General features: G+C 49.7%; 1 protein-coding gene across 1 annotated transcript; it reads right to left on the bottom strand.

The window, feature by feature from the left end:
* Positions 1–441: 441 nt before the first annotated feature.
* Positions 442–22021, bottom strand: LOC135477725 (mucin-2-like; the record flags this gene model as incomplete). The annotated part of the gene is made up of 17 exons (XM_064757920.1): positions 22006–22021; positions 19989–20281; positions 18999–19155; positions 16262–16828; positions 14075–14695; positions 12131–12913; positions 10772–11104; positions 9431–9835; positions 8648–8863; positions 7973–8188; positions 6920–7216; positions 6018–6460; positions 5177–5327; positions 4326–4370; positions 3060–3379; positions 1817–1967; positions 442–1379 (listed from the first exon to the last, which is right to left on the bottom strand). Coding segments are annotated over exons 1-17 (5952 nt in total), but the record flags the coding sequence as incomplete, so codon positions are not given.
* Between the last annotated feature and the right edge of the window lie 46 nt (positions 22022–22067).

Here is a 22067-nt window from a genome sequence, read left to right on the forward strand (position 1 = left end):
CGTGCCTGGTGGTGGTACAACGCTTGGTGTGCCTGGTGGTGGCACAACACTTGGTGTGTTTGGTGGTGGTACAACGCTTGGTGTGCCTGGTGGTGGCACAACACTTGGCGTGCCTGGTGGTGGCACAACACTTGGTGTGCCTGGTGGTGGTACAACGCTAAGTGTGCCTGGTGGGGGCACAACACTTGGCGTGCCTGGTGGTGGTACAACGCTTGGTGTGCCTGGTGGTGGCACAACACTTGGCGTGCCTGGTGGTGGCACAACACTTGGTGTGCCTGGTGGTGGTACAACGCTAAGTGTGCCTGGTGGGGGCACAACACTTGGCGTGCCTGGTGGTGGTACAACACTTGGCGTGCCTGGTGATGGTACAACACTTGGTGTGCCTGGTGGTGGTACAACGCTTGGTGTGCCTGGTGGAGGTACAACACTTGGTGTCCCTGGTGGTGGCATAACACTTGGCGTGCTTGGTGGTGGCACAACACTTGTGCCTGGTGGTGGTGCAACGCTTGGCGTGCCTGGTGGGGGCACAACACTTGGCGTGCCTGGTGGTGGTACAACACTTGGTGTGCCTGGTGGGGGTACAACACTTGGCGTGCCTGGTGGTGGTACTACACTTGGCGTGCCTGGTGGTGGTACTACACTTGGTGTGTTTGGTGGTGGTACAACACTTGGTGTGCCTGGTGGGGGCACAACACTTGGCATGCCTGGTGGTGGTACAACGCTTGGTGTGCCTGGTGGTGGTACAACACTTGGTGTGCGTGGTGGTGGTACAACGCTTGGTGTGCCTGGTGGTGGTACTACACTTGGTGTCCCTGGTGGTGGCATAACACTTGGCGTGCCTTGTGGTGGCACAACACTTGGTGTGCCTGGTGGTGGTACAACGCTTGGTGTGCCTGGTGGGGGCGCAACACTTGGCGTGCCTGGTGGTGGTACAACACTTGGTGTGCCTGGTGGGGGCACAACACTTGGCGTGCCTGGTGGTGGTACTACACTTGGCGTGCCTGGTGGTGGTACTACTCTTGGTGTGTCTGGTGGTGGTACAACACTTGGTGTGCTTGGTGGGGGCACAATACTTGGCGTGCCTGGTGGTGGTAGAACACTTGGCGTGCCTGGTGGTGGTACAACGCTTGGTGTGCCTGGTGGAGGTACTACACTTGGTGTCCCTGGTGGTGGCATAACACTTGGTGTGCTTTTTGGTGGTAGAACGCTTGGTGTGCCTGGTGGAGGTACTACACTTGGTGTGCCTGGTGGTGGTACAACGCTTGGTGTGCCTGGTGGTGGTACAACACTTGGTGTGCCTGGAGGTGGTACAACACTTGGTGTGACTGGTGGTGGGACAATGCTTGATGTGCTTGGTGGTGGTAGTACACTTGGTGTGCCTGGTGGTAGTGGAATAACATATTTTTAAAGATTTTTTTTGTTATTTAATTTTGAGATACACTTTGTTTTATTCGAAGTAATAGGTATTATTTCGTTTTAGTGTTATATTGAGAGCACATGGAAACCATGGAATTTTTTTGGAACCCTATTATCTCGTAGACTTAAGGTTGCCCCAAAGTCAGCTGAGCAATGAATTGGGATAATGGACTTTAATAGAGGTTTGCAATTGGGTAGTTTTTGAAAATCAAAAGAGACAATGAGTAGAACTACTTGCTGAATTGATCAGTGAACAGCTCTGACAGTCGCAAGAGATCTTAATCAATTAAGTCAGAATCCCAAGCCTGTACCACGGTAGTTAACAAGTATGTATCTCAGTTAGAGATGTTAATATACTCAACACGATGAATCAGGCACATAGCCGCGGGTGATGACTCACCTTGCCCGCAGCCCAGAATTTCCAAACTAAGGGAGAGCCCATTAACTTGATCATAGGTATTTGGGTAGATTCGCATGGCACTGACTGACTCCAAGTATTCAGCAAACTTTGTGGTTTGTACTTCCTTGCTATTGACGTTCGCTCCGAAAAGCTGTGGAGTTATAAGAAAAAGTATGTCAAACTGAATTGAACAGAAAAGACTGAGGTATGGAGAGTAAAACCTAAAACCAAAGCACTAACGACGCTGTGTTAGTTGGCTGATGGTCACAGATAACTGGGTGAAATCCTGCCTCTTGTCAGTTACATGTAAGTGTTTTATGCCCTCTGTTAGGGTTCTATCATCGCTGTTAATGTAAGAATTTCAGTTTATAGTAGCAACTTATACAGCCCTTATTAAGTCGAATTAGGTAAAAAAAAGCATTAGCATTATTTATAAATACTATGTTAACTATAATTTACTAGACAATACTAATCTAAACCTACTCAAATGCTGTGTGGTTTTTCAATAAACGGCTGCATGAAATGTTGCAGTGTAAAGAATGTTCGTAGTCTGTAAAATGAAAAGTATAATTATTAAAGTCATGGTGGGTGATTGTATCGTTTACTGTTTACCTACTGTGTTAATATTCAAGCATTTTCACTTAATATACGACGGCGGTCACTTTGATGCATGGGTGGAGTTCCTTGGCGTAAACCACCGACCTTGGCCAGCTACTGACGAACTTTTCCACATGTGACGTACAAAATGTACAGTATTCTTAAATATGGCGTAAAACACAAATTAAAATAATAAATACAAAACGTACAAATATGCAAACGATATTGTTGGAAGACTAGCGAAGGTTAAACTGTGCAAACAGGCACGCAAGCGTCGTAGACGGGTTATAGTGTCACCAAGGCCGTCCAAGGAGTTAGAGTTGGGGAACCGTTAGGCTTATGTTAGGGGAATCATACGGTTAATCTGGACACGTTGAGAGTTGGTGTTAGACATGGTTGATGTGAGCTGAGTTGTAGAGAGATTTTGCATCAGTTTGGCACTAAAAAGACACATTTTGTTTTGTTAGTTTTAATGTATGGTCTACAGCACAGAGATTAACTGACCAAATTCTGACCTGGTTCAGTAATACGAAAAGAACCAAAACCTACCAAACAAGAAAACGACTAATTCCAGTACAAAGACAGAAAACTGCCGTTCAAGCAATGACATAATTAATTAAGACGTAAGACAAACTTAGGACGATACCTTAGCAGCGCCATTTGAAGAAATATACGACCACTGGTTGTCTTTTTTGTATTCGACATAGAACGATTTGACATAGCCCCCATCGGCGCCTCCGCCCATTGTTTCTAGTCCAGTTATTATGATGAGGCTCTGGAAGGTCACTTCAATATAGGGCAGATCAAGAGGTCCTTCTCCGGGGTAAGTCCCGTCACCAGACAGCTCAGGGATCCAAGGTTTTCCTCCTAGACGACCTTTACCACTTTCACGCGATGCGGAAGAAAAGGAGATTTGTTCGTCGGTGATACGCTTGTCCGCCATTCCCATTGGGTCAACACAGAATTCTGCACCATAAAAAGTACAGAATTACAAATTAGAGCTAAATACATATGTGAAGTTCCTTATTCCCTGTCGATGGGTTGTGGTGTTTGAATAGGGATGTATACCGGTACAGCTAGAACTACTGCTACAACTAATTTATGTTTTTCACAAGACTTAAATGCAGTTATTTAAGATGGAGAAGAGTTGGCTTGGAGAAGGATGGTTTTATGGTAATGTTTTTTTCCAGCCTGTTTCGTACGTCTTCAGACCTGTCCAATCTGCGCCGTCGAGTTGCAACAGGCGCTATGGTGAGAGAGTTTTGTCCCTTTTAAAACTTAGCGACCGACCAGAAACTCTTTTTTGAGTGTTATTAAAGGCGATTTGAATAGGTATTTAGCAGGATGGAACATAGAAAATTGTCACAATGTTAGATTTAATATTTGGCCAGTTTATTTTCGAGCTAATAGCATATCATTTTGCCTGATTAAAGTACCGGTGTAAATAACTAATTGACCCAATACGCCTTTAGGCTGTTTGCTCTAGCCCATATATGGTAGGCCTGATGGAGGAAAGAAGTTCACATGACATAGCTGTCTGTACCCTGGTCGATACAATCTTAATATATTCATAGGTTCGTGCATTCGCCTTAGGTGATAACTAGCATGGGACTAAACGGACGAACTGCTACTTTTGCAGATTTCTAAAGTTTTAGTTGTTAAAGAAAACTGCAACTATCGTGTGAAGGCAAGACACAACCTGATGGTTTTTCCACAAATTTTTCTTGCCAGAAAGCTTTTAATTTTCATTTTTTATGGCACAATCTTGTTCAAGGCTTATCTCCCCCTGGTTAAATTTGCCTTCCATTGTTTACACCTCTCGTAACCTCCTCAGCCACTAAAAGAGGCGCTAATGATTAACAAGAGGCCTAACGTAAAGAGGATTGGCTGTTGATGGTGCGTTATATCTTACCGGTAGTTATGGGGACAGGAGTGGCTGTTGTTGTCGTCACGGAAGCTGTAACACACAAAAATATCACAATACATACTCCATCTTATACTTAATTTTGTCACATTTAAATAACTTATTCAACAATCAACGGGTATACGTATGGTAGAGATGGAAGAGAAATCAATGGTTACATAATGTATGGTACAGGTGACAGACACCTATTATATTGCATTATGTATGGTACATGTTACAGACACCTAATTATGTTACATTATGTATTGTACAGGTGACAGACACCTAATAATGTGGTTTATTTGCTATTATTATTCTTTCGTCTGCTTTCACAAGATGACTCACAGCGACAAAAGGTTGATTTAGTTGATTTTAACTTTATTTTGCGTTGATTTATTTTGTAAACCTACAGAAGATCTTGCATTTTTATATTTGAAAATAACAAATGAATAAGCTATATGTATAGTATTTAATAACGAAGTCCGCTTCAAACTTTGTACTGGTACTTAATAAGCTGTATGCTACATGAAACTTTGTACTGGTACTTAATAAGCTATATGTATAGTATTTAACAACGATGTCCACTTCAAACTTTGTACTGGTACTTAATAAGCTGTATGCTACATGAAAATTTGTACTGGTACTTAATAAGCTATATGCTACGTGAAACTTTGTAGTGGTACTTAATAAGCTTATACCGGTACTTAATAAACTGATGCTACTTGAAAGTTTGCTCGAAAACATACGTCCTTGATCTGAAAGTCCCTGAAAATATCTCGTTTGCTGAGGTAGAAATATACAGAAATGCTGATGTTTTCATTGTCAAAAAGAAAACATAAGTGTTAACAAATGTGCTCTACCTGTTGTGGTTCTCTCAGCGTTGTAACAGGCTGTAACTTCCATGCGGAAAACAACTGGTAGAGACGGCTCTGTCCTGCTTATAATGGTAATTCGAAATGCCACTATGTTTGTATCCGGATCCAATTTCAGTTCCTCTCTGCCACTGTATACCTAACATGAAACAAAAATATCCCAACGTTATACATGCATATAATTGGGGCCAGAAATTCATTCAGAGGGAATATTGTACCACTGGTATGAAATTAAACATTTAAATGACTCAGGTTCAAGTCAAAGATTACTTACTTCATTTATTTGCTAGATATTTCAAAAGGAACGTGAAAGGTTATCTTTTATAGCATTTAACATCTGATGTAAGAGCCAGGGTGAATCAAGCAACATAACTGACACAGGGTTCTGAACTACACAGCAATGAACGCAGTATATGTATACAAAGCCACCGAGGTCTGAGCTTCTGTAAGCTGACAGGCTAAGTCATTATATAAGCTGGCATTCTGTAAGCTAACAGGCTGTCATTCTGCAAGCTGACAGGCTAAGTCATTTTGTAAGCTGACAGGCTAAGTCATTCTGCAAGCTGACAAACTAAGTCATTCTGTAAGCTGACAGGCTAAGTCATTCTGCAAGCTGACAAACTAAGTCATTCTGTAAGCTGACAGGCTAAGTCATTCTGTGAGCTGACAGGCTGTCATTCTGTAAGCTGACAGGCTACATCATTCTGTAAGCTGACAGGCTACGTAATTCTCTGAGCTGACAGACTAGGTCATTCTGTAGAATGACAGACTAAGTCATTCTGTAAACCAATTAAGAACTTTCAATTCTTGAACTTCAGGAAACACTTACCTCGTTGTCTTTGTAGGGTCTAAAATCACCATCTTTGTCGGTCTTGACATCAAGGGCAAAAGTGTCCACATTATTTTCATCATTATTTGTCAAGGTCAGACGTTCAAGCTCAACTGGAAATGTTGGCGACAAAATCACTGCTACAAAGAGATTCTCCTCATTGCTACGGAAAGCCGAAACGCTTGAGGGTCGCAGATTGGACACATCTTCATTTCGATCAGATGTACTAATAGCAGATTCTGGAACCAAATCGGGGTTATCCATGACTTCATCAACGCAACCTGGTGGTGGTACAACACTAGGTGTGCCTGGTGGTTGTACTACACTTGGTGTGCCTGGTGGTGGTACAACACTTGGTGTGAATGGTGGTGGTACCACGCTTGGTGTGCGTGGTGATGGTACAACACTTGGTGTGCCTGGTGCTGGTACAACGCTTGGTGTGCCTGGTGGTGATACAATGCTTGGTGTGACTGGTGGTGGTACTACTCTTGGTGTGCCTGGTGGTGGTATTACACTTGGTGTGCCTGGTGGTGGTACTACACTTGGTGTGCCTGGTGGTGGTACAACGCTTGGTGTGCCTGGTGGTGGTGCCACGCTTGGTGTGCCTGGTGGTGGTACTACACTTGGTGTGCCTGGTGGTGGTACAAGGCTTGGTGTACCTGGTGGTGGTACAACACTTGGTGTGCCTGGAGGTGGCACAACACTTGGTGTGCCTGGTGGTGGTACAACGCTTGGTGTGCCTGGTGGTGGTACTACACTTGGTGTGCCTGGTGGTGGTACAACGCTTGGTGTACCTGGTGGTGGTACAACACTTGGTGTGCTTGGTGGTGGTACAACACTTGGCGTGCCTGGTGGTGGTACAACACTTGGTGTGCCTGGTGGTGGTACAACGCTTGGTGTACCTGGTGGTGGTACAACACTTGGTGTGCCTGGTTGTGGTACAACACTTGGTGTGCCTGGTGGTGGTACAATGCTTGGTGTGCCAGGTGGTGGTACAACACTTGGTGTGCCTGGTGGTGGTAGTACACTTGGTGTGCCTGGTGGTGGTACTACACTTGGTGTGCCTGGTGGTGGCACAACACTTGGTGTGCCTGGTGGTGGTACAACACTTGGGGTGCCAGGTGGTAATACAACACTTGGTGTGCCTGGTGGTGGCATAACACTTGGCGTGCCTGGTGGTGGTACAACACTTGGTGTGCCTGGTGGTGGCATAACACTTGGCGTGCCTGGTGGTGGTACAACACTTGGAGTGCCTGGTGGTGGTACAACACTTGGTGTGCCTGGTGGTGGTACAACACTTGGCGTGCCTGGTGGTGGTACAACTCTTGGTGTGCCTGGTGGTGGTACAATGCTTGGTGTACCTGGTGGTGGTACAACGCTTGGTGTGCTTGGTGGTGATACAACATTTGGCGTGCCTGGTGGTGGTACAACACTTGGTGTGCCTGCTGGTGGCATAACACTTGGCGTGCCTGGTGGTGATACAACACTTGGCGTGCCTTGTGGTGGTACAAAACTTGGTGTGCCTGGTGGTGGTACAACACTTGGCGTGCCTGGTGGTGGTACAACACTTGGCGTGCCTGGTGGTGGTACAACACCTGGGGTGCCTGGTGGTGGTACAACGCTTGGCGTGCCTGGTGGTGGTACAACACTTGGGGTGCCTGGTGGTGATACAACGCTTGGCGTGCCCGGTGGTGGTACAACACTTGGTGTCCCTGGTGGTGGTACAAGGCTTGGCGTGCCTGGTGGTGGTAGAACACTTGGTGTGCCTGGTGGTGGCATAACACTTGGCGTGCCTGGTGGTGATACAACACTTGGTGTGCCTGGTGGTGGTACTACACTTGGTGTGCCTGGTGGTGGTACAAGGCTTGGTGTACCTGGTGGTGGTACAACACTTGGTGTGCCTGGTGGTGGTACAACGCTTGGTGTGCCTGGAGGTGGTACAACACTTGGTGTACCTGGTGGTGACACAACACTTGGTGTGCCTGGTGTTGGTATAACACTTGGTGTGCCTGGTGGTGGTACTACACTTGGTGTACCTGGTGGTGGCATAACACTTGGCGTGCGTGGTGGTGATACAACACTTGGTGTTCCTGGTGGTGGTAAAACACTTGGCGTGCCTGGTGGTGGTACAACACTTGGGGTGCCTGGTGGTGATACAACACTTGGTGTGCCTGGAGGTGGTACAACGCTTGGTGAACCTGGTGGTGGTACAACGCTTGGTGTGCTTGGTGGTGATACAACACTTGGCGTGCCTGGTGGTGGTATAACACTTGGTGTGCCTGGTGATGGTACAACACTTGGGGTGCCTGGTGGTGGTACAACGCTAGGTGTGCCTCGTGGTGGCATAACACTTGGCGTGCCTGGTGGTGATACAACACGTGGTGTGCCTGGTGGTGGCATAACACTTGGTGTGCCTGGTGGTGATACAACACTTGGTGTTCCTGGAGGTGGTACAACACTTGGTGTGCCTGGTGGTGGTACAACGCTTGGTGTGCCTGGTGGTGGTACTACACTTGGGGTACCTGGTGGTGGCATAACACTTGGCGTGCCTGGTGGTGATACAACACTTGGTGTGCCTGGTGTTGGTATAACCCTTGGTGTGCCTGGTGGTGGTACTACACTTGGTGTACCTGGTGGTGGCATAACACTTGGCGTGCCTGGTGGTGATACAACACTTGGTGTTTCTGGTGGTGGTAAAACACTTGGCGTGCCTGGTGGTGGTACAACACTTGGGGTGCCTGGTGGTGATACAACACTTGGTGTGCCTGGAGGTGGTACAACACTTGGTGTGCCTGGTGGTGGTACCACACTTGGGGTACCTGGTGGTGGCATAACACTTGGCGTGCCTGGTGGTGATACAACACTTGGCGTGCCAGGTGGTGGTACAACACTTGGTGTGCTTGGTGGTGGTACAACACTTGGCGTGCCTGGTGGTGGTACAACGCTTGGCGTGCCTGGTGGGGGTACAACACTTGGTGTGCCTGGTGGTGGTATAACACTTGGCGTGCCTGGTGGTGATACAATACTTGGTGTGCCTGGAGGTGGTACAACACTTGGGGTGCCTTGTGGTGGTTCAACGCTTGGTGTGCCTGGTGGTGGCACTACACTTGGGGTGCCTGGTGGTGGTACAACGCTTGGCGTGCCTGGTGGTGGTACAACACTTGGGGTGCCTGGTGGTGGTACAACGACTGGCGTGCCTGGTGGTGGTACTACACTCGGTGTGCCTGGTGGTGGCATAACACTTGGCGTGCCTGGTGGTGGTATAACACTTGGTGTGCCTGGTGGTGGTACTACACTTGGTGTGCCTGGTGGTGGTACAAGGCTTGGTGTACCTGGTGGTGGTACAACACTTGGTGTGCCTGGTGGTGGTACAACTCTTGGTGTGCCTGGAGGTGGTACAACACTTGGTGTACCTGGTGGTGACACAACACTTGGTGTGCCTGGTGTTGGTATAACCCTTGGTGTGCCTGGTGGTGGTACTACACTTGGTGTACCTGGTGGTGGCATAACACTTGGCGTGCCTGGTGGTGATACAGCACTTGGTGTTCCTGGTGGTGGTACAACACTTGGCAGGCCTGGTGGTGGTACAACACTTGGGGTGCCTGGTGGTGATACAACACTTGGTGTGCCTGGAGGTGGTACAACGCTTGGTGAACCTGGTGGTGGTACAACGGTTGGTGTGCTTGGTGGTGATACAACACTTGGCGTGCCTTGTGGTGGTACAACACTTGGTGTGCCTGGTGGTGGTACAACACTTGGGGTGCCTGGTGATGGTACAACGCTAGGTGTGCCTCGTGGTGGCATAACACTTGGTGTGCCTGGACGTGATACAACACTTGGTGTGCCTGGTGGTGGTACAACGCTTGGTGTGCCTGGTGGTGGTACTACACTTGGTGTACCTGGTGGTGGCATAACACTTGGCGTGCCTGGTGGTGATACAACACTTGGCGTGCCTGGTGGTGGTACAACACTTGGTGTGCTTGGTGGTGGTACAACACTTGGCGTGCCTGGTGGTGGTACAACACTTGGCGTGCCTGGTGGTGGTACAACACCTGGGGTGCCTGGTGGTGGTACAACGCTTGGCGTGCCTGGTGGTGGCATAACACTTGGCGTGCCTGATGGTGATACAACACTTGGTGTGCCTGGAGGTGGTACAACACTTGGTGTGCCTGGTGGTGGTACAACACTTGGCGTGCCTGGTGGGGGTACAACACTTGGTGTGCCTGGTGGTGGCATAACACTTGGCGTGCCTGGTGGTAATACAACACTTGGTGTGCCTGGAGGTGGTACAACACTTGGGGTGCCTTGTGGTGGTTCAACGCTTGGTGTGCCTGGTGGTGGCACTACACTTGGGGTGCCTGTTGGTGGTACAACGCTTGGCGTGCCTGGTGGTGGTACAACACTTGGGGTGCCTGGTGGTGGTACAACGCCTGGCGTGCCTGGTGGTGGTACTACACTTGGTGTGCCTGGTGGTGGCATAACACTTGGCGTGCCTGGTGGTGGTACAACACTTGGTGTGCCTGGTGGTGGTACTACACTTGGTGTGCCTGGTGGTGGTACAAGGCTTGGTGTACCTGGTGGTGGTACAACAATTGGTGTGCCTGGTGGTGGTACAACTCTTGGTGTGCCTGGAGGTGGTACAACACTTGGTGTACCTGGTGGTGACACAACACTTGGTGTGCCTGGTGGTGGTACAACGCTTGGTGTGCCTGGTGGTGGTGCTACACTTGGTGTGCCTGGTGGTGGCATAACACTTGGCGTGCCTGGTGGTGGTACAACACTTGGTGTTCCTGGTGGTGGTACAACACTTGGTGAACCTGGTGGTGGTAAAACGCTTGGTGTGCTTGGTGGTGATACAACACTTGGCGTGCCTGGTGGTGGTACAACACTTGGTGTGCCTGGTGGTGGTACAACACTTGGTGTGCCTGGTGGTGGTACAACACTTGGTGTGCCTGGTGGTGGCATAACAGTTGGCGTGCCGGGTGGTGGTACAACACGTGGTGTGCCTGGTGGTGGCATAACAGTTGGCGAGCCTGGTGGTGATACAACACTCGGCGTGCCTGGTGGTGGTAAAACACTTGGTGTGCCTGGTGGTGGTACAACACTTGGTGTGCCTGGTGGTGGTACTACACTTGGTGTGCCTGGTGGTGGTACAACACTTGGCGTGCCTGGTGGTGATACAACACTTGGTGTGTCTGGAGGTGGTACAACACTTGGTGTGCCTGGTGGTGGTACAACGCTTGGTGTGCCTGGTGGTGGTACTACACTTGGTGTCACTGGTGGTGGTACTACACTTGGTGTCCCTGGTGGTGACACAACACTTGGTGTGCCTGGTGGTGGTACAACGCTTGGTGTGCCTGGTGGTGGTGCTACACTTGGTGTGCCTGGTGGTGGTGCTACACTTGGAGTGCCTGGTGGTGGCATAACACTTGGCGTGCCTGGTGGTGGTACAACACTTGGTGTTCCTGGTGGTGGTACAACACTTGGCGTGCCTGGTGGTGGTACAACACTTGGTGTGCCTGGTGGTGGTACAACGCTTGGTGAACCTGGTGGTGGTACAACGCTTGGTGTGCTTGGTGGTGATACAACACTCGGCGTGTCTGGTGGTGGTACAACACTTGGTGTGCCTGGTGGTGGTACAACACTTGGGGTGCCTGGTGGTGGTACAACACTTGGTGTGCCTGGTGGTGGCATAACACTTGGCGTGCCTGGAGGTGAAACAACACTCGGCGTGCCTGGTGGTGGTACAACACTTGGTGTGCCTGGCGGTGGTACAACACTTGGTGTGCCTGGTGGTGGTACTACACTTGGTGTGCCTGGTGGTGGCATAACACTTGGCGTGCCTGGTGGTGATACAACACTTGGTGTGCCTGGAGGTGGTACAACACTTGGTGTGCCTGGTGGTGGTACAACGCTTGGTGTGCCTGGTGGTGGTATTACACTTGGTGTCGCTGGTGGTGGTACTACACTTCGTGTGCCTGGTGGTGGTACTACACTTGGTGTGCCTGGTGGTGGTACAAGGCTTGGTGTACCTGGTGGTGGTACAACACTTGGTGTGCCTGGTGGTGGTACAACTCTTGGTGTGCCTGGAGGTGGTACAACACTTGGTGTACCTGGTGGTGACACAACACTTGGTGTGCCTGGTGTTGGTATAACCCTTGGTGTGCCTGGTGGTGGTACTACACTTGGTGTACCTGGTGGTGGCATAACACTTGGCGTGCCTGGTGGTGATACAACACTTGGTGTTCCTGGTGGTGGTAAAACACTTGGCGTGCCTGGTGGTGGTACAACACTTGGGGTGCCTGGTGGTGGTACAACACTTGGTGTGCCTGGTGGTGGTACAACGGTTGGTGTGGTTGGTGGTGATACAACACTTGGCGTGCCTGGTGGTGGTACAACACTTGGTGTGCCTGGTGGTGGTACAACACTTGGTGTGCCTGGTGGTGGTATTACACTTGGTGTACCTGGTGGTGGTACTACACTTGGTGTGCCTGGTGGTGGCACTACACTTGGTGTGCGTGTTGGTGGTACAAGGCTTGGTGTACCTGGTGGTGGTACAACACTTGGTGTGCCTGGAGGCGGTACAGGACCTGGTGTGCCTGGTGGTGGTACAATGCTTGGTGTGCCTGGTGGTGGTACAACACTTGGTGTGCCTGGTGGTAGTAGTACACTTGGTGTGCCTGGTGGTGGTACTACACTTGGTGTGCCTGATGGTGGTACTACACTTGGTGTGCCTATTGGTGGTACCACAGTTGGTGTGCCTGGTGGTGGTACAAGGCTTGGTGTACCTGGTGGTGGTACAACACTTGGTGTGCCTGGAGGTGGTACAACACTAGGTGTGCCTGGTGCTGGTACAACACTTGGTGTGCCTGGTGGTGGTACTACACTTGGTGTGCCTGGAGGTGGCATAACACTTGGCGTGCCTGGTGGTGATACAACACTTGGTGTTCGTGGTGGTGGTACAACACTTGGCGTGCCTTGTGGTGGTACAACACTTGGTGTGCCTGGTGGTGGTACAACGCTTAGTGTACCTGGTGGTGGCACAACGCTTGGTGTGGTTGGTGGTGATACAACACTCGGCGTGCCTGGTGGTGGTACAACACTTGGTGTGCCTGGTGGTGGTACAACACTTGGGGTGCCTGGTGGTGGTACAACACTTGGTGTGCCTAGTGGTGGCATAACACTTGGTGTGCCTGGTGGTGGTACAATACGTGGTGTGCCTGGTGGTGGCATAACACTTGGCGTGCCTGGTGGTGATACAACACTTGGTGTGCCTGGAGGTGGTACAACACTTGGTGTGCCTGGTGGTGGTACAACGCTTGGTGTGCCTGGTGGAGGTAGAACACTTGGTGTGCCTGGTGGTGGTACAATGCTTGGCGTGCCTGGTGGTGGTACAACACTTTGTGTGCCTGGTGGTGGTACAACGCTTGGCGTGCCTGGTGGTGGTACAACACTTGGTGTGCCTGGTGGTGGTACCACGATTGGTGTGCCTGGTGGTGGTACAACACTTGGCGTGCCTGGTGTTGGTACAACACTTGGCGTGCCTGGTGGTGGTACAACGCTTGGTGTGCTTGGTGGTGATACAACACTCGGCGTGCCTGGTGGTGGTACAACACTTGGTGTGCCTGGTGGTGGGACAACACTTGGGGTGCCTGGTGGTGGTACAACACTTGGTGTGCCTGGTGGTGGCATAACACTTGGCGTGCCTGGTGGTGGTACAACACGTGGTGTGCCTGGTGGTGGCATAACACTTGGCGTGCCTGGTGGTGATACCAAACTTGGTGTGCCTGGAGGTGGCATAACACTTGGCGTGCCTGGTGGTGGTACAACACGTGGTGTGCCTGGTGGTGGCATAACACTTGGCGTGCCTGGTGGTGATACCAAACTTGGTGTGCCTGGAGGTGGTACAACACTTGGTGTGCCTGGTGGTGGTACAACCCTTGGTGTGCCTGGTGGTGGTACTACACTTGGTGTCGCTGGTGGTGGTACTATACTTGGTGTGCCTGGTGAAGGTACTACACTTGGTGTGCCCGGTGGTGGTACAAGGCTTGGTGTACCTGGTGGTGGTACAACACTTGGTGTGCCTGGTGGTGGTACAACACTTGGTGTGCTTGGTGGTGGTACAATGCTTGGTGTGCCTGGTGGTGATACAATACTTGGTGTGCCTGGTGGTGGTAGTACACTTGGTGTGCCTATTGGTGGTACTACGCTTGGTGTGTCTGGTGGTGGCACAACACTTGGCGTGCCTGGTGGTGATACAACACTTGGTGTGCCTGGAGGTGGTACAACACTTGGTGTGCCTCGTGGTGGCATAACACTTGGCGTGCCTGGTGGTGACACAACAGATGGTGTGCCTGGTGGTGGTACTACACTTGGTGTGCCTGGTGGTGGTATAACACTTGGTGTGCCTGGTGGTGGTACAACACTTGGTGTGCTTGGTGGTGGTACAATGCTTGGTGTGCCTGGTGGTGATACAATACTTGGTGTGCCTGGTGGTGGTAGTACACTTGGTGTGCCTATTGGTGGTACTACGCTTGGTGTGCCTGGTGGTGGCACAACACTTGGTGTGCTTGGTGGTGGTACAACACTTGGGGTGCCAGGTGGTGGCTTAACACTTGGCGTTCCTGGTGGTGGTACAACACTTGGTGTGCCTGGTGGTGGTATAACACTTGGCGTGCCTGGTGGTGGTATAACACTTGGTGTGCCTGGTGGTGGTACAATGCTTGGTGTACCTGGTGGTGGTACAACGCTTGGTGTGCTTGGTGGTGATACAACATTTGGCGTGCCTGGTGGTGGTACCACACTTGGTGTGCCTGCTGGTGGCATAACACTCGGCGTGCCTGGTGGTGGTACAACACTTGGTGTGCCTGGTGGTGATACAACACTTGGTGTGCCTGGAGGTGGTACAACACTTGGTGTGCCTGGTGGTGGTACAACGCTTGGTGTGCCTGGTGGTGGTACTACACTTGGTGTCACTGGTGGTGGTACTACACTTGGTGTCCCTGGTGGTAACACAACACTTGGTGTGCCTGGTGGTGGTACAACGCTTGGTGTGCCTGATGGTGGTGCTACACTTGGTGTACCTGGTGGTGGTGCTACACTTGGTGTGCCTGGTGGTGGCATAACACTTGGCGTGCCTGGTGGTGGTACAACACTTGGTGTTCCTGGTGGTGGTACAACACTTGGCGTGCCTGGTGGTGTTACAACACTTGGTGTGCCTGGTGGTGGTACAACGCTTGGTGAACCTGGTGGTGGTACAACGCTTGGTGTGCTTGGTGGTGATACAACACTCGGCGTGTCTGGTGGTGGTACAACACTTGGTGTGCCTGGTGGTGGTACAACACTTGGGGTGCCTGGTGGTGGTACAACACTTGGTGTGCCTGGTGGTGGCATAACACTTGGCGTGCCTGGTGGTGAAACAACACTCGGCGTGCCTGGTGGTGGTACAACATTTGGTGTGCCTGGCGGTGGTACAACACTTGGTGTGCCTGGTGGTGGTACTACACTTGGTGTGCCTGGTGGTGGCATAACACTTGGCGTGCCTGGTGGTGATACAACACTTGGTGTGCCTGGAGGTGGTACAACACTTGGTGTGCCTGGTGGTGGTACAACGCTTGGTGTGCCTGGTGGTGGTATTACACTTGGTGTCGCTGGTGGTGGTACTACACTTGGTGTGCCTGGTGGTGGTACTACACTTGGTGTGCCTGGTGGTGGTACAAGGCTTGGTGTACCTGGTGGTGGTACAACACTTGGTGTGCCTGGTGGTGGTACAACTCTTGGTGTGCCTGGAGGTGGTACAACACTTGGTGTACCTGGTGGTGACACAACACTTGGTGTGCCTGGTGTTGGTATAACCCTTGGTGTGCCTGGTGGTGGTACTACACTTGGTGTGCCTGGTGGTGGCATAACACTTGGCGTGCCTGGTGGTGATACAACACTTGGTGTGCCTGGAGGTGGTACAACACTTGGTGTGCCTGGTGGTGGTACAACGCTTGGTGTGCCTGGTGGTGGTATTACACTTGGTGTCGCTGGTGGTGGTACTACACTTGGTGTTCCTGGTGGTGGTACTACACTTGGTGTGCCTGGTGGTGGTACAAGGCTTGGTGTACCTGGTGGTGGTACAACACTTGGTGTGCCTGGTGGTGGTACAACACTTGGTGTGCCTGGTGGTGGTACAACACTTGGCGTGCCTGGTGGTGGTACAACACTTGGTGTGCCTGGTGGTGGTACAACGCTTGGTGTACCTGATGGTGGTACAACGCTTGGTGTGCTTGTTGGTGATACAACATTTGGCGTGCCTGGTGGTGGTACAACACTTGGTGTGCCTGGTGGTGGCAGAACACTTGGCGTTCCTGGTGGTGATACAACACTTGGTGTGCCTGGTGGTGGTACAACACTTGGTGTGCCTGGTGGTGGTACAAGACTTTGCGTGCCTGGTGGTGGTACAAGACTTGGCGTGCCTGGTGGTGGTAAAACACTTGGGGTGCCTGGTGGTGGTACAACGCTTGGCGTGCCTGGTGGTGGTACAACACTTGGGGTGCCCGGTAGTGGTACAACGCTTGGCGTGCCTGTTGGTGGTACAACACTTTGTGTGCCTGGTGGTGGAAGAACGCTTGGCGTGCCTGGTGGTGGTACAACACTTGGTGTGCCTGGTGGTGGTACCACGATTGGTGTGCCTGGTGGTGGTACAATACTTGGCGTGCCTGGTGGTGGTACAACACTTGGCGTGCCTGATGGTGGTACAATACTTGGGGTGCCTGGTGGTGGTACAATGCTTGGTGTGCCTGGTGGTGGTACAACACTTGGCGTGCCTGGTGGTGGTACAACACTTGGCGTGCCTGATGGTGGTACAACACTTGGGGTGCCTGGTGGTGGTACAATGCTTGGCGTGCCTGGTGGTGGTACAACACTTGGGGTGCCTGGTGGTGATACAACACTTGGTGTGCCTGGTGGTGGCATAACACTTGGCGTGCCTGGTGGTGATACAACACTTGGGGTGCCTGGTGGTGGTACAACACTTGGGGTGCCTGGTGGTGATACAACACTTGGTGTGCCTGGTGGTGGCATAACACTTGGGGTGCGTGGTGGTGGTACAACACTTCGTGTGCCTGGTGGTGATACAACACTTGGCGTGCCTGGTGGTGGTACAACACTTGGTGTGCCTGGTGGTGGTACAACACTTGGGGTGCGTGGTGGTGGTACAACAGTTGTTGTGCCTGGTGGTGATACAACACTTGGCGTGCCTGGTGGTGGTACAACACTTGGTGTTCTTGGTGGTGGTACAACACTTGGTGTGCCTGGTGGTAGTACTACACTTGGTGTGCCTGGTGGTGGTACTACACTTGGTGTGCCTGGTGGTGCTATAACGCTTGGTGTGGCTGGTGGTGGTACTACACTTGGTGTGCCTGGTGGTGGTACAACGTTTGGTGTGCCTGGTGGTGGTACAACGCTTGGTGTGCCTGGTGGTGGCAAAACACTTGGTGTACCTGGTGGTGATACAACACTTGGTGTGCCTGGTGGTGGTACAAGGCTTGGTGTACCTGGTGGTGGTACAACACTTGGTGTGCCTGGTGGTGCTATAACGCTTGGTGTGGCTGGTGGTGGTACTACACTTGGTGTGCCTGGTGGTGGTACAACGCTTGGTGTGCCTGGTGGTGGTACAACACTTGGTGTGCCTGGTGGTGGTGGCATAACACTTGGCGTGCCTGGTGGTGATACAACAGTTGGTGTGCCTGGTGGTGGTACAACACTTGGGGTGCCTGGTGGTGATATAACACTTGGTGTGCCTGGTGGTGGCATAACACTTGGGGTGCGTGGTGGTGGTACTACACTTGGTGCGCCTGGTGGTGGTACAACACTTGGCGTGCCTGGTGGTGGTACAACACTTGGCGTGCCTGGTGGTGGTACAACACTTGGGGTGCGTGGTGGTGGTACAACACTTGGTGTGCCTGGTGGTGATACAACACTTGGTGTGCCTGGTGGTGGTACAACACTTGGTGTGCCTGGTGGTGGTACAACACTTGGTGTGCCTGGTGGTAGTACTACACTTGGTGTGCCTGGTGGTGGTACTACACTTGGTGTGCCTGGTGGTGCTATAACGCTTGGTGTGGCTGGTGGTGGTACTACACTTGGTGTGCCTGGTGGTGGTACAACGTTTGGTGTGCCTGGTGGTGGTACAACGCTTGGTGTGCCTGGTGGTGGCAAAACACTTGGTGTACCTGGTGGTGATACAACACTTGGTGTGCCTGGTGGTGGTACAACGCTTGGTGTACCTGGTGGTGGTACAACACTTGGTGTGCCTGGTGGTGCTATAACGCTTGGTGTGGCTGGTGGTGGTACTACACTTGGTGTGCCTGGTGGTGGTACAACGCTTGGTGTGCCTGGTGGTGGTACAACACTTGGTTTGCCTGGTGGTGGTGGCATAACACTTGGCGTGCCTGGTGGTGGCAAAACACTTGGTGTGCCTGTAGGTGGTACAACACTTGGTGTGCCTGGTGGTGGTACAACGCTTGGTGTACCTGGTGGTGGTACAACGCTTGGTGTGCCTGGTGGTGGTACTACACTTGGTGTGCCTGGTGGTGGTACAAGGCTTGGTGTGCCTGGTGCTGGTACTACACTTGGTGTGCCTGGTGCTGGTACTACACTTGGTGTGCCTGGTGGTGGTAACACCCTTGGTGTGCCTGGAGGTGGTACTACACTTTGTGTACCTGGTGGTGGTACAACGCTTGGTGTGGCTAGTGGTGGTATCACGCTTGGTGAAGGTGGTACTGTTGGTGATGTCTTATCTATTGGGATGAAACGAAGAACGGTTGAGGTGTGTTATTTAATTTTTTTTTAAAGAGATAAGAAATTTTTAGAAATTTACAGAGTTATCTGATGTCTTTTTAAGAGGTGTTGAAGAGTCAGATAAAGTTGCATATGTGCCGAATTTATAATTTTAGATTTGTTAGACATGTAAGCGGTTATTTATGCTTAACTTACGGATATAGCAACCCAGAAAGTCTGTACGTAGGGACAGTGGTTGTCCTTTGTCGGTTGGTTGATAGTCCACTGGCTTAATACGAATTCCACTAACAGTGAGAGGTAGTGGAAGTTTTGTGATGACAATGGACATGGTGTCTGAGTTGGCGGCAAATATCTGAAAAGGAAGAGGAAAAAGGGAAGAAATGAGATCACTTTTCGAATGTGCTGAACATTGGCGATGCTTTCGTGAGCTTAAATATTGTGAACATGTCGTTTTTATACCTTGGCAAAATGTAACAGAACGAATATGTCGTTTTAATACCTTGTCAGAGTGTAACAGAACGAACAAATCATTTAGATACTTTATAAAGATGTAACAGAATGAACAAGTTGTTCCAATACCTTGTCAGAGTGTAACAGAAAAAGTCAGTAATTCTCATACCTTGTCAGAGTGTAACAGAACAAGTCAGTCATTCTCATATCTTGTCAGAGTGTAACAGAATAAGTCAGTCATTCTCATACCTTGTCAGAGTGTAACAGAACAAGTCAGTCATTATCATACCTTGTCAGAGTGTAACAGAACAAGTCATTCTCATACCTTGTCAGAGTGCAACAGAACAAGTCAGTCATTCTTATACCTTGTCAGAAAGTAACAGAACAAGTCAGTCATTCTCATACCTTGTCAGAGTGTAACAGTACAAGTCAGTCATTCTCATACCTTGTCAGAGTGTAACAGAACAAGTCAGTCATTCTCATACCTTGTCAGAGTGTAGCAGAACAAGTCGGTCTCATACCTTGTCAGAATGTAACAGAACAAGTCAGTCATTCTCATACCTTGTCAGAATGTAACAGAGCAAGTCAGTCATACTCATACCTTGTCAGAATGTAACAGAGCAAGTCAATCATTCTTATACCTTGTCAGAGTGTAATAGAACAAGCTAGTCACTCTCATACCTTGTCAGAATGTAACCAGTACGCGTAATTTGAGTTCTCAAGTCGAAGTCTTACCCTGTCATCGCCGCTGTCGTCCAGCACGCTGATCCAGTCAGAACCTTCCTTGCGATATTCCAGTGTAAAAGCCGAAACGAAACCACCAAGGTTGCCACCACCCTGTGTTAAGATCTGCTTGAGAAGGACTTCGGAGCCGAAGTTGACCTCAAGTACAGGTTGAGGAGGTGTGCTCGCCAGCCAAGGTTTTCCATTGAGACGACCTAGCCCGCTCGCCGGGGCAGATCCAGAAGCAACGATACCATCGTCCAAAATCTCTCCGGATTCCATGCCCAGCTTGTCCACACAAGAGCCTGAACAAGGGTTTAGTTTCAGAGTTTCAGAGTCTATTTGTTTATTTATTTTAACACCGTACTCAACAACACTTTTCTGCCGTCAGTTTTATGGGTAGAGGAACTTGGGTCGCACGGGTAAGCCAGTGCTCTCTGCTAGTTACAAACGTCCAGACTTAAGCTACAGCTGTACCAGCCTGTAAACCTACTGACCCTGTATGGACTGATGGACTAATGGGGCATTATGGTTGGAGGAAACCGCCCCGAGGGAAACACACTGTCATTCGCAAGTTGTTGACAGGCCTTCTCAAGTACGGCTGGTGAGGAAGTCTGCATAAGCTGGACTTGAACCCACAGCGACCGCATTGGTGAGAGGCTCCTGGGTCATTCCACCGCGCTGGCAGACTAACCACCTCGGCCACGGAGACGCTTCCCGGCTTAATAGTTCGAATAGTTAATTGTCAACGGAGTAGGTATACACTGAGAGTAGCATACTCAAAAAGAACTGAAGATCTCCTTAAAAAAGTACCACATGTATTAAAGGGATTGGATATGAAATTACGTCATGTAAAGCCGATCTTCCAATAGTTTAGTAATTTACAAGGATCCATCTATCCATCAGCTTTCTTCTTAAAATTACCCATATGCATGTTAAAATTACCCATATACATCTTAAAATTACTCGTAGACCGTTCCTGGATGAGAGTTTTGTTAGAACAAAAATTTAAAAAAATCAGAACCACTTACCAATCGTGGTGGAAGGCATCGCTGTGATAAAAGAACAGTGATATATCAAAAGATGTTAAACTACACTAATTACAGCAAATACCGGAGAGCGTGTTTTACTTATTTATATTTGCTTTTCTTTGATTGATGTTTTATGCCATGCTGAAGAATATTTCACGGCCTGCGTTACGGAGGTAGGAAACTGGGCAGAGCCCGTGTACAACACATGACCATCTTGTGGATGTTGACAGATGTTATCCATCACGTGTGTGATTTTTAGGACGAAACCATTACGTCTTAATGAACGACGATATATAGTAAGGAGGGCAGTTAATTTACCAAGCAGAATTGATATACTAGTATTGATAGATTGATTTGTAAATTAAATTTACAGTGAAACCATGCGATAAATACACGCACGTTAAGAAACAGTGTTGAAATGGGCATGTTATCGAATTCATACAGTCATCTGCATCTGTGTTTATTTCTTTTCTGACCTCTACAATTGAAAATCAAAACGTGTTTAATACTTACGAGAGACAGTTGTACCTGTAAACGAGATAAATGCGTTGTTTTACAATAAATGCGACCATGCCATTGAAACCTAGGCGAGGATCTGCCAGATACTTTTCATACAAATTATCTTCATTAAAAATCAATTTTGGGATTCTTATAATAGCGCAAACGCAACCTCACTTTTCCCTCTCCAACCGACACTCAAATCTTCCAAAATTGTGTGTGAAAGTATATCGCGGGAAAGTGTTAGCCTGTAATCTAAATGTATTCTACCCTGGGGCTAACATTAATTCAGCTCAACTAATTTGGATATTTAACTTTATGTATGTTGATGTCTCGTATTAATTCAGTTGACTTTAGATTGATTTTGCAGCCTTTCGTCTTGACAAATAGCAGATGAAACAATGGCAAACTAGAGTATGGCGTGGAAAAGTAGAAAAATCAGACTGGTTTCGAGTAGCTTATATACGCTTCATAAATAAGCATGACACCTAAAGCCTTACCTGGTGCTAGTATCATGGAGTATTGGGACATTCAACACGTTAAGATTATCGTAATAATATTT

This window comes from Liolophura sinensis, chromosome 11, assembly GCF_032854445.1.
Source record: "Liolophura sinensis isolate JHLJ2023 chromosome 11, CUHK_Ljap_v2, whole genome shotgun sequence".
Taxonomy (NCBI): Eukaryota; Metazoa; Mollusca; class Polyplacophora; order Chitonida; family Chitonidae; genus Liolophura; species Liolophura sinensis.